Source organism: Passer domesticus, chromosome 3 (genome assembly GCF_036417665.1).
Source record: "Passer domesticus isolate bPasDom1 chromosome 3, bPasDom1.hap1, whole genome shotgun sequence".
Classification (NCBI taxonomy): domain Eukaryota; kingdom Metazoa; phylum Chordata; class Aves; order Passeriformes; family Passeridae; genus Passer; species Passer domesticus.
In genome coordinates, this window is record NC_087476.1 from 3,842,617 (window position 1) to 3,854,463 (window position 11,847).

The window sequence follows — 11,847 nt, forward strand, 5'->3', positions numbered from 1 at the left end:
AGGATGAGGATGGAGCTGGGTATGTGTTGGGTTCTCAGCACAGGAAAGGTTTGGACTGTGGAAGCAAGTCTGGAGGAGACCATGGAGCCCCTCTGCTATGGGGACAGGCTCTGAGCTGGGGGTGTCCAGCTTGGAGAAGGCTCCAGGGAGACCTCAGAGCCCCTTTCAGTGCCTAAAGGGGCTCAGGAGGGCTGGAAAGGGACTTTGGACAAGGGGGAATGGCTTCCCACTGCCAGAGCACGGGGTTAGATGGGATACTGGGAAGGATTTCTTCCCTGTGAGGAGGAGGTGAGGGCTGGGACGGAATTCCTAGAGAAGCTGTGTCTTCTCCACCCCTGGAAGTGTCCAAGGCCAGGTTGGACGGGGCTTGCAGCAACCTGGGATAGTGGAAGGTGTCCCTGCCATGGCAGGGGGCTGGAACTGGAAGGTCTTCACGCTCCCTTCCCACGCCAACCCTCCCGTGCCTCCATGGCGGCTCCGCTCCCCTCACGCTCACACGCGGGGGTTCGGCGCCGCCGACTCCTTCCCGCTCCGCCTGTGCCGACGCGCGCCTCCGCCAATCAGCGCCCGCCGCCGGCCGTCACACCAGCCGCGCCGCCTCCCTATTGGCTGGCGCTGCCCTGGTGCGAGCGCGCCTTCGCCAATCGGCGCCGCGCCCGCCCCACCGAGCGATGTGCCGAGCGCTGTGATTGGCCGCGGGGCGGGGCTGGAGCGGCCCCGCCCGTGCCCGGTTAAGCGGCGGGCGGGGGGGGGGCGGCGGGAGCGCGCGGCGGCGGCGCTGGGGTCTGAGCGCGGCCCCCATGGAGCTGCTGCGGAAATGGCTGGGCCACCCCGAGGACATCTACAACCTGCTCCGCTTCAAGATGGGCGGCTACCGCGCCGTCATGCCGCGCATGGACACGGTGAGCGGCGAGGGATGCGCGGGCGGCGGGAAGCGCTTCGCTGCCGCCGGTGCGCGGTGCTCCCGGTGGGGAGCGGGGCACGGGAGGAGGAGGTGGTGGGGGGCACTGACATGTCCGGGCGCGGATATGGTGTTGTCATGGGTGACCATCCCATATCCGGCGTGTATAGGACTTTGCCCGGCTTTGTGCGCCCTGTGTGCGCCTCGGTGCTTCCCGGTTCTACCGGCTCCGGGCATCCTATCGCATTGCTTGTGTGTGCATGGGTTCCGGGCATTCCACCGGGCATCCTGTGCATTGGGGCATCCAAGCATCCCTGCTTTGCCCGGTGCCAGTACCCTGCGAGCTTCCCACCGGCTGCGGGCATCCCTCCGTGCCGGTACCAATGCCGGACATCGCAGAGCCCCGGTGCTACCGGAGCATCCCGCGGCTCCGGCCATCCCTTGCATCGCTCGGTGCCGGCATCCTGCGCGCATCCCACTGACTGAGCATCTCCGGTTTTCCCTGCGTCGCTCGGTGCCGGTACCCTGCGCGCATCCCCGGCGCTGTCCGTACATGGCAGCGCCTCCGGCGCGGAGCCGGGACGGGGCGGGTTAAGGGGCGGGCTCCGGGCGGAGCGGCCGCAGCCCCCCGGTGCCGCCGCCCCCATGGCGGCCGGCTCCCGGGCCGTGTCCGTGCTGCGGCGGACACTGACGCTGTCCCCGCCGCGGAATCCCCCGCGGGCAGCGGGCCGGCGGCGGGGACAGCAGCAGCAGGGACAGCAGCAGCGCTGCGGAGCCCCCGCGGCGCCCCCGGCCCCGGCCGCCCCCCGCCTCCAAGCCGCGGCCCCGCTCTGCCCGCAGGACTCGCTGGGATGCGGCCTCCGCACCTGCTACCGGTACCTCAACCAGACCAGCCGCAGCTTCGCCGCCGTCATCCAGGCTCTGGATGGAGAGCTGCGGTGAGCGGGGGGACACTGGGGGGACAGCGGGGACGGGGGGTGGTGAGCCCCGGCACTGGGGGTCTTTGGGGGGTGGTGGGTGGGGAGCCACCCCAAGCGCTGGGGATGCTCGGGAGGGGGTGGGCACGGCTGGTTCCTGACACCGGGAATCCCCTGGAGATGGTGGGGGTAATTCTCCTCCTTGGGAGGTGGTGGGTACAGTGCCACCCCAACACTGGGGGTGCAGTGACCCCCCCCAGTTTCAGGAGCTGGTGGGTGTGATGCTCCCAATACCAGAGCTGAGCTCATGCCCTACCCCCAAACTCCATTTTTCTCTAGTGGAGCTGCTGGGACACGCTCCCTCTCCCATCAGGAGCTGACTGGGCTGGCTCAGCTCAGCCCCACCCCGTGCAGCAGAACGTGGGGCTTTTCACGTCCCAGCTGGCTGTACCACATCCCCCCTCCACACCACATCCCTCCCCCCAAACTGGGTCTCTGGGCTGAGCCTCCTGGCCAGCAGACTGTTAAACACAGAGCCTGGCAGTGTGCCACGTGTGACACCCTGGGAATGTGTCCTGGCACTGCCAAGGCTGGCGCTGGACAAAGGCTGGAGGCAGGAGGTGAGGAAAAACCTGGGGCTGACCAAGGGCCTGGGCCTTGCCTGGGAAGTGCTTTTGGAAGCAGCTGCCTCAAAAGCTGCGCAGTTGTCACAGGGGGTTTGTTGCACACCCATTTTTTGCTGTGCAGATTTTGCTGCCCTGTGCAGAAAAGCTTCAGACGGGAATAGTAACAGAGAATATAAAGCTCAGCTGGCCAGGGAGCCTCATGCCATGTAATTATTCTCCATATAATTCCTTATATTCATTTAACAATTACTGATTTCAGTTTTTAAATCCCCAGTTAATTCCAAGATGAGTTGATGATCAAATTTAGGGGTTCTGGAAGTTGTTCCAGATACTTGTGATGGCTCTGATCTGAGCAGTTGCAGGCACCACCCCAAGCACTGGGTGGCCTGTGGGGTTTCTGAGCCCTGGTTTGGCATTTTGGATGGTGCCCCATAGCTGTGTCCAGTGTTTATGAAATGCTGTTTGCAGCCTGGTTGGCAGGAAAGGCAGGGAAGTTCAGTGGTTTGGCTGAAATTGCATGGAAAAGTACAAGTAGGGCCAAGAATTAAGTTTTTTATTTTCCATGTTTTTTTCTGTGCAGGAATTAAGAAAAAAATTTAAGAAAACACTATGAAACCTGTTAGCAATGTGTCTGCCCTGCGCTTGCCTCAAACTTCCTGTACTTTTCTTTGTCTGTCTTTTTTGTCTCTAATCCTTGCCCTGCAGCCTGCTGGGATCAGGATCACCCTTCAGGGCACAGAAACCTCTGCCTGGCATCCTCAAAATCCTCTTGCCTGATCTTTGCAACCCAGGTTGGGCAGGGATAGTGGTTGGATTACAGCTGGCTCAGTAGTGGATCAGGAAAGACCCATTTTCAAAGCCCAGGAGTTCCACCAGAGAATTAGGTACAAAAAAGGGAAATACAAAATAGGGAGAATAGAGAAATAGGCAGAGCCACAGCCTTACAGGAGGAATTAACTTTGCTGGATCAGAAAAGTGCTTGCATTGATGTTGACCCCATCAGGGAGTTCAGCTGAGCCCCTGGTTACAGACAGGCATCCCAGAAGGGTTGGTGGAAAATGTGGAGTGCTTGGAGCAGTGCTTCCCTGGCCAGACAGAGTATTGGCAGTTGAGCTGAAATGCCTGGTTCCTCCTTTCTGGTATTTTTTTTGGCCCCATAAACCACCTGTTTTGCTGGCCAGAGCCCTGTCCAGCTCGTTGCTCTGTGGTTAGGATGTTTTCTGGGAAGGTGGGAGGCTCAAAACTGCAGCTGAGCCAACAGCATCATAACTGCTGGTGGAGGAAAAGAGTTATGATGCAAGCTCATAGCTGCTCTCCTGGTGATGGAGAGGAGAGGAGGGATGCTCCTGCCTCTCTGCTGCCAGCTCCATGGTCCTGCCTGTCTCTGGAACTCTTCAGGATCTGTTCCTGAGGGTCCAGCACAGGCTGTGTGTCCTGGCAAGGAGAAAGGAGACCTCCTCACCTGGGCAGGAGGGTGCTGCACCCAGGACAGGGCTGGAGCTTGAGCTCTGGAAGATCCAGACTTGTTCTTTGCAAGTGTCTGCTTCCATTTGTGCCACGGGTCTAAATGCAGTACGTGGTGGAAGTTAGGGAGGCAGGTAAGGTCTGGATGCAGAATTGGGGTTAAATGAGTGTTTTAATTCTGCTGAGTTCTGGAATTACTGCTGGCTCTTCCCTGAGCATGGTGCCCATGTGAGAGGTGCCTCTGGGGTGGCATTTCCAGGTTCTGCTCTGCATTTCTTGGTGGCTCCTGGAAGTGGGTTGGAGCCTCGGGCACTTGCATCCTGTTGGATGAACATTTACAGCCTGGCTGGAATGGAAAAACTCAGTCATGCAAAGGAACAGGAGCACGAGAGAGCTGCTCATGTGGTTTGACAGAGGTGTTAGTTACCCTTCTAATCAAGGAAAAAAAGCCAAATTTAACAGTATTGGCTGTAAGAGCAAGTCATTTTCCCCTGGGTGATTAATCACTGCTTGCACATTGTCATTCCAGGAGTACAGCACTGTCACCTGGTAATTAGCATTTAGGCAGACCAAGCTACTTTCCATTTGTTAAATTATTAAATGCCTCACCTCCTTGGAATATATCACTGTGCTCATGGAGATCTGGGGATTATTTTAGATAAATCCTGGAGTTGCAAACAGCATTTCTTGCCATCAGGACTTGGATATTTTTTTTTTTCGTTTTTTTGGTTTTTTTTTTCTTCAGCTGCAGAAATGTGGAGGCAGGGATAGGGAAAGCAGGGTGGTGGGAGCAGGAGGGGAGGTGGCTCTCCAACAGCTTCCTGCTGGGATGCTGGCACACATGGGCTGCCTCCAGTGAGTTGCTCTTGGATATATAAAATACAGGGTGATTTTGGCTCTTTTTGCCAGTCCTGATGTTCCTGTTGCACAGTGTGACCCCTTTTTTCCCCACGGCAGAGGGGGGAATATTTTACCCCAGCAGGTAAAAGGTATGCAGAGAAGGGGGAATGATGGAGAAACACACCTGGTTTTTACCCCCTTCCCTGTCTGACATTTGCTTTTCCCAATAAGCTGACCTTGGGCTCTGTCCTCTGGGTCCAGGTGAGCACTGGCCTTGCTTGCAGGGCTGGATCTCCCTGCTCAGGGAGCTCACAGGCCCGACTCTTCCCTGACACACATCTAACAAACCCCAAAATCATGCTGTAGTTCCCCTCCTGAGGGAAAATCCTTTATTTTCTAACCTGGCTGGTATCTTCCAAAGGCACCTGTGTGACATGATGAGCTCAAAGTGCCTTTGCTGAAGGCTCTGTGGTTAATCCCAGCTCCTGGGCACTCCCAAGTAAGGGATTACTGTTTTTTCTCCCCTCCCAGACATGCAGTGTGTATATTCTACCTAGTTCTCCGTGCCCTGGACACTGTAGAGGATGACATGAGCATCCCCTTGGACGTCAAGGTCCCAATGCTGCACGAGTTCCACTCCCATCTCTACCAGCCAGACTGGAAGTACACAGAGAGCAAGGAGAAGGACAGGCAGGTGCTGGAAGACTTCCCGACGGTAAGGCAGCCCCCTCCTTGCTCCTGGTGGCACCTCTGGGTGCCTGGTTGTCTCCACGTGGTGCCTGCAGGGCCTGTTCAGTGCCACAGATCTTCCCAAGGGCTCCGTCACCTGCCTGTGGGGCTGGGGTGAGAAACTCAAACATTGTGCAACGCTGTGAGGCAGAGGGGAGCTGGCTGTGGAAAAGTGCCAGCCCTGGAATGTGGCTTTTTGCCTCCTCTGCTGGAAGAGCAGATGGCCATTGTTTTGTGGGGAGAGATTTGGGGTTGTTACCCAGCACAGTGAGTTGTGCACAGTGGGAGGTGTCCCTGTCCTCAGGTAGGGCAGAGGGTGGAATGAGATGAGCTTTAAGGTCCCTTCCCACCCAAACCATTCCATAATTCCGTGATAAAAGGCAAAAAGCACCCTCACTGTTATTAGCAACAATATTGTGTTGATTTTTTTACTATTGAGTTGATTTTTAGGGTTTTTTTTCTTCGCTCTGTTTAAGGAAAAATATAATACTTCTGGTGAGGATGTTCTGTTTTGTTCAAGTTTTCACCATTTTTAATTTATTTCACCCTTTTCAGGCTTTCCCTAGCAGTGGGAATGGGGTAGTTGTGTGGAGAACTGAGGTGTGTTGGGAGTTTTGATGCTCAGGTTTGGGGTTGAGTGTGGCTGTGGCCTGTCAGAGTGTGGAGTGCTACAGGGGATGTCTGTGTTGGGATTCCGGGTGTGTGGGAATGCAGTAGGTATGTCAGTGGCTTGGCTTTAGAGGAGCTTTTGAGAAGGTGTTTGTAGTACTTTGCTGTTCTCTCTTGGTGTGTATGTTATTTATTTGAGGCAGTCCATGCTCAGGTATGATTTTAATAGTAATAAAATTGTAGAACCATGGAATTGTTAGGTTGAGTGGGAGCATAAAGCTCATCCCATTCCATCCCCTGCCAAGGCAGGGGCACCTTCCACTAGACCAGGTTGCTCCAAGCCCTGTCCAACCTCACCCTGAATTTTTTTGGAGGGCATTCACAGCTTCTCTGGGCATCCTCTGCCAGTGCCTCACCAGCCTTATAGTAAAAAAACTTCTAATAATATTTCCTAGAGGTGCATTTGCAGGCTGTGCTCCTCTGTGTAGGGGACTGAAGCCACAGAAACAGAAGCAGAGTGGATAAATTTACTTTACAGACAAACCTTATTGCACACAAACCCTGGGCTGGCTGCAGTCACCCACTGATGGAGAATAAAGCTTAGCACAGTAAAACATGGTGCTCCACAGTTTTGGGAAAAGGAGGATGCACTTTTTAATTTTTTATTTTTTTTCAGTGTGAGAGTGATGGAGACACTGCAGGTGTCCCTGCCCATAATAGGACTGGATTAGATTGGAACCAGAAGATCTTCAAGGTCGTTTCCAACCCAGTCCACTCTGTGATTCCATGATCACGTTACTGGAGATGCAATAGAAGGATTTCACACTTCCCTCACTGCTTGATGCCTTTCCAGTTGTGCCAAATGTGTGAAGCTAGAGCTGGAGAAGGCTGGGGAGAGCAGAGCACCAGAAACCTCCCATTGGTCTTTTCCTGTGGCTGGTGTGATGGGATGCTCTCAAATTACAGAGAAAAACAGCTCTGTGTACCAAGTGCAGTCAGTTTGGTCCTGCAGCTCCCAGATGATACCAGTCCAAGGCCACAGAGCCTTCCCAAAGATTCTGCTGTGTCTGATCTCCTGCCAGAGACCATCCTGTTTAGACTGGGAACAGGCTAAGCCTGAGCTCCAGGGACCTTGAAACAGCTCAGGTTGTGAGGGAGTTGTCCCACATCTCCAGCCAGGGCAGGATTAGAGCCTGGTAAACAGTATTTTTCTGATTTGTTAATAAATGTTGAGCTGTGGTGCTTTTTTTTTTCCCTTCCTGAACACTCTCTTTCTGTTTTTACCACGCTGCAGATCTCCATGGAGTTCAGAAACCTGTCCAAGGTCTACCAGGATGTGATTTCGGATATTTGTCACAAGATGGGTGTTGGGATGGCAGAGTTCTTGGAGAAGAAGGTGGATTCTCAGCGTGAGTGGGACAAGGTGAGTCAGCCCAGACAGAGCAATGGGCTGAGCATGAGCAGGGTCATGGAGTTAAGGTTGGAAAAGCCCTCTGAGATCATCAAGCCAAATTATTCCACCAGCACTGCCAAGGCCACCACAGAACCGTGTCCCCAAGTGCCACATCCACAGGTTTTTTTGAATACTTCCAGGAAGGGTTTACCTTGTCTCTATGAAAGCAGTAGACAGAGCATCCCTGTTGGGAAAAAATACTTGTTTTCATGGGAAAGCTGAGACATCCCAGGGAGACCTTGCATCAAATGAACTGTCAATTGCTTTATGTAAAACTCACTCTGGCAAACAGGCAGCTCTTTGTAACTGCTCCTTTTATCTTGTTTTTTTTCCCCCCTTTCCCAACTTGGCACCTCCTTGGCAGTACTGTCACTACGTTGCTGGGCTGGTGGGGATTGGCCTTTCCCGTCTCTTCTCTGCATCAGAGCTGGAAGATTCCATCGTGGGGCAGGACACAGACCTGGCAAACTCGATGGGCCTCTTCCTACAGAAAACCAACATCATCCGTGACTATCTGGAGGACCAGCTGGAGGGAAGGGAGTTCTGGCCCAGAGAGGTGAGGAAAAAACCTCATAAAACTGCTGCTGTTGGCTGTACATCTTCTTGATAATGGCAGTTCTGATGACAGCTGGCTGACATCTGTCTGCAGCTCTCTGGGGACAAGGTGATGTCACCACGCACTGCCAAGAACTACTTAGGCAGCTCTTTTTCCTCTCTGCTAGGTTTTCTCTAGGAATGAGGGAGGATAAAACTGGCTGAGATCCCAGGATGGTACCCAAAAGCTCCCAAAAAGCAGGATCAGCTTTGCCTGTGCCTGACATGATGTCCAAAAATTTTTCTCCCCCTTTTCCATGTGGCTCAGCTGTCTCACAGGGCACTTCTTGATGTGTGACTCACCTTTTCCTTGCCCTCCCTAAGAAAGATGTGGAGATGAGTTGCACCCTCCTCCTTTACCATCTCTTTGTGTACACTGAGGCCACTGTCACGTCCCCACAGCCTGCCCTTCCTGCTTTTCTTTACCCCAGCCATGCTCCAAGGCTGTTGTGTGGGGGTTTTTGGTGGTTCTTGTTGCTCTCCCAGACCTGCTGTCTCTCTGATGACATCAATGCACCCTCCAACTCACAAACGCTCATCTTGGTGTTTAGGTTTGGAGCAGATATGCCAAGAAGCTGTCAGACCTTGCCAAGCCAGAGAACATTGACGTGGCCGTGCAGTGCCTCAACGAGCTCATCACCAACGCCCTCCACCACGTCCCCGACGTCCTCACCTACCTGTCCCGCCTCAAAAACCAAAGTGTCTTCAACTTCTGCGCTATCCCCCAGGTGAGCTGAGCTTCCAAGTGGTTCCTCATCCTCTGCAGCCCAGCTGGTGAGGAGCTGGAGGTGGAGGAGGTCCTGTGTCCTTGGTTTTTTGCTTGTTTCTTGGCTCCTGCTGTTGTTGAGGTTGTGGCTCCACTCCGTGGCTGTCACTGTGGGACAGGGTGATCCCTTGGCAAGTTCCTTGCAGTGCAAGTTCCTGTCTGTCCTCAGGTGATGGCCATTGCCACGCTGGCTGCCTGCTACAACAACCAGCAGGTGTTCAGGGGGGTGGTGAAGATCCGCAAGGGCCAGGCCGTCACCCTCATGATGGATGCCACGAACATCCAAGCTGTCAAAGCCATCATGTACCAGTACGTGGAAGAGGTAGGCTCAGCAGTTTGTTTTGGGTCATTTCTGGCCGTTCCTGTCCCCGTTCTTGGAGTGGAATTGGGAGTACATGGGCATCTGTTCATTTTACCCTTGGCTCAGTGGTGGTGGGGAGTGGTGACCCTGCTGTGGTTTTGGCCTGGACCAAACTGTGCTTGATGTGTTCCCTTGAATGTACCCTGGGTCTGGGGCTGTGTTGAGAAGTAGGGACTGGGGCCAGTGGCATCCTGGCCTGGGCCAGCAGGACCAGGGCAGTGCCCATCCCCTCGACCCTGTTCTGGGGTCAGTTCTGGGCCACTCACAACACGAAGGACATTGAGGGGCTGGAGCATGTCCAGAGAAGGGAATGGAGCTGGGGAAGGGTCTGGAGCACCTGGAGTGGCTGGGGGAGCTGGGGAGGGGCTCAGCCTGGAGAAAAGGAGTCTCAGGGGGGACCTTATGACTCCCTCCTGACTTCAGGGTCCTATGGAGATTAAAAGTTTACATGGAGAGTCAACTGGTGGGGGGGTTTTCTGGGGAAAAATCACCTCCCTCCCCAAATCCCCATTCCAGTGAAGGCTATTAAATAAAAATACTTCACTTCTGCAGCAGGGAGACCCCAAACCATGGGTTATTAGAGCTGCCCTTGTGAACTGGCAATCCCATGGCAAGGGACAGTGACACTGCAGGGCTTTAACCCAGGAGAGGGTCTCTGCTTGTGCCCACCTTGCTCAGACTCCTGCAGAGGAGTACCTCAGAGGCCACGAGAAGAAAACCCCAAATGCCACAGAATCAGGTGATGATGGGGCTGTTTCCAGGCAGGAATGTTCCCACTGGTTTTTGGTGGGGTATACAGCGAGTGAGGATTGCAGGGTGAGAACCCCTGATCCCAGTGACACCACTGCTCCCAGTGACACCACTGACCTTCTGCTGCTCCAGAAATTGCTCAGGATGGATTTGCATGCTGGGTGTGGGGAGAGGGAGAGGGTCAGCCTCATTTTCTGCTTCTCTTGCTGCCTCAGAGGCAGAGCTGTGGTTTATTTTTTGGGTCTGATTAATTGCACCTTGTAGAAATTTCCCGGTTGTCCTGGTTTGTCTTCTCCTGGTGTCAGTTTGGGTTGCTGATGCACAAGCTGCTTTTGGAGTGTTTGTTTTATTCCGAGGACACTTGAGAATGACGCTGATTGTGTATCCTCCTGTCACCCACCCCCTCTTCCCCCCAGACCACTCTGGAACCTCCTCATCCCAGACCAGTGAACCTCAGAGATGTCACACAAATGTTTCTCAAGGGCTTTTCCATCAGTGCAGTTTTCCAGAGGAGACTGAGAGGGTTGGGCTGTTTAGCCTGGGGAGGGATCATGTCCAAGGCCATGTGGTCCATGTCCCATCACGGGGTGCCCTCAAGAGGCAGCTTGGCTTAGTGCACTTCCCAAGGGAGGTGGCCCCTGGACCCATCCAGCTGTCCCTTGCTTGGTGGCACTCCACCACCGACCTCACCCTTGCCCCTTAACCCTTCAACCCCCTCCCATTTTCCTCCCTGAACAACCTGTGGGAGCCATAACTCCTCCTCCCTCCTCCTCCAGATCTACCAGAAGATTCCGAGCACGGACCCCTCGTCCAACAAGACGCAGCAGGTCATCGCCTCCATCCGCGCCGTCAGCCTGCCCGGCAGCCCCATGGCCTCCCGCCACCACTACTCCCCCATCTACCTGTCCTGCGCCATGCTGCTGGCAGCCCTGAGCTGGCAGTACCTCAGCACCCTCTCCAAGGCCACCGAGGAGTACGTGCAGGCGGGAGACAACTGAAGGGCAGTGGCCGGGTGTGGGGGGACAGGTGGTGGCAGGTGGGTGGCAGGAGGCTCCTCGTCCCCTGCGGTGGGGATGGTGACAAGCACGGGTCCCCAGCACTGGGATGGTGACAAGGATGGGGCACTGGGGAGCTGCAGCCCCCCGGGGTGACAGTGTGGCACTGCTGGGCTCCATCCTCACTGCCCTTGCTGTCTGCTTGGATGGCTGCAAATGCTGACTGGAGTCTTAGTGTTTGGGGTTGAGTATTTTTTTCCCCCCTTCTTTGCTGTTTACCTGAATATTTTTGGTGATTTTTTGTTTGTTTGTTTTGTTGTTTTTTTTTTTTTTTTCATTAGGATGATTTGAAATAGGAACTCCAGTTGTTTCTTTTCTTCCTCGAGATTTGAGGCATCTTTCCAGCTCAGAGCTGAGCAAAAACCTGAAGGTTTTGCCTCCCTTTGTTAGGCAGCCTCTTCTCCCTCACCTCTGGTGCCTGCTCCATGCTGGAAAGATGCTGCTTCAGCTGGGAGAGGAACGTGCTTCCTTATCCAAGGAAAAAGCTCTGGCCACTTTCTGGCCCTCAGTGATTGACATCCTGCAGCCTTTATGCAGGCAGAGGCCGTAGTCACATTTCTGTTGTGCTGAAGGATGCTGGAATGAGCCCTTTTCATGTTAAATGTATGGGGGGTGAGCTACTCTGTCCACCTGAATGTGCCCCCAGCTGACAGGCAGCTGTGCAGCTCCCTGCCCTGGGACAGATGGCCCCTGCAGTGACACAGCTCTTGTTTCAGCTGTGGGGGAAGTGGTTAAAATGAGAAGGGAGCTGCCAGCACAGCCCTGAGCTCGTAACCCCAGGC

At 54.5% G+C, this 11,847-nt stretch overlaps 1 protein-coding gene across 1 annotated transcript; it reads left to right on the forward strand.

The window, feature by feature from the left end:
* Positions 1 to 728: 728 nt before the first annotated feature.
* On the forward strand, positions 729 to 11,157 carry FDFT1 (farnesyl-diphosphate farnesyltransferase 1). The gene is made up of 8 exons (XM_064411603.1): positions 729 to 902; positions 1,742 to 1,839; positions 5,280 to 5,463; positions 7,381 to 7,509; positions 7,904 to 8,095; positions 8,685 to 8,861; positions 9,069 to 9,221; positions 10,787 to 11,157. The coding sequence occupies exons 1-8, from the start codon at positions 801 to 803 to the stop codon at positions 11,006 to 11,008; spliced, it is 1,257 nt and encodes a 418-aa protein (XP_064267673.1). The 5' UTR covers positions 729 to 800; the 3' UTR covers positions 11,009 to 11,157.
* Positions 11,158 to 11,847: the final 690 nt, after the last annotated feature.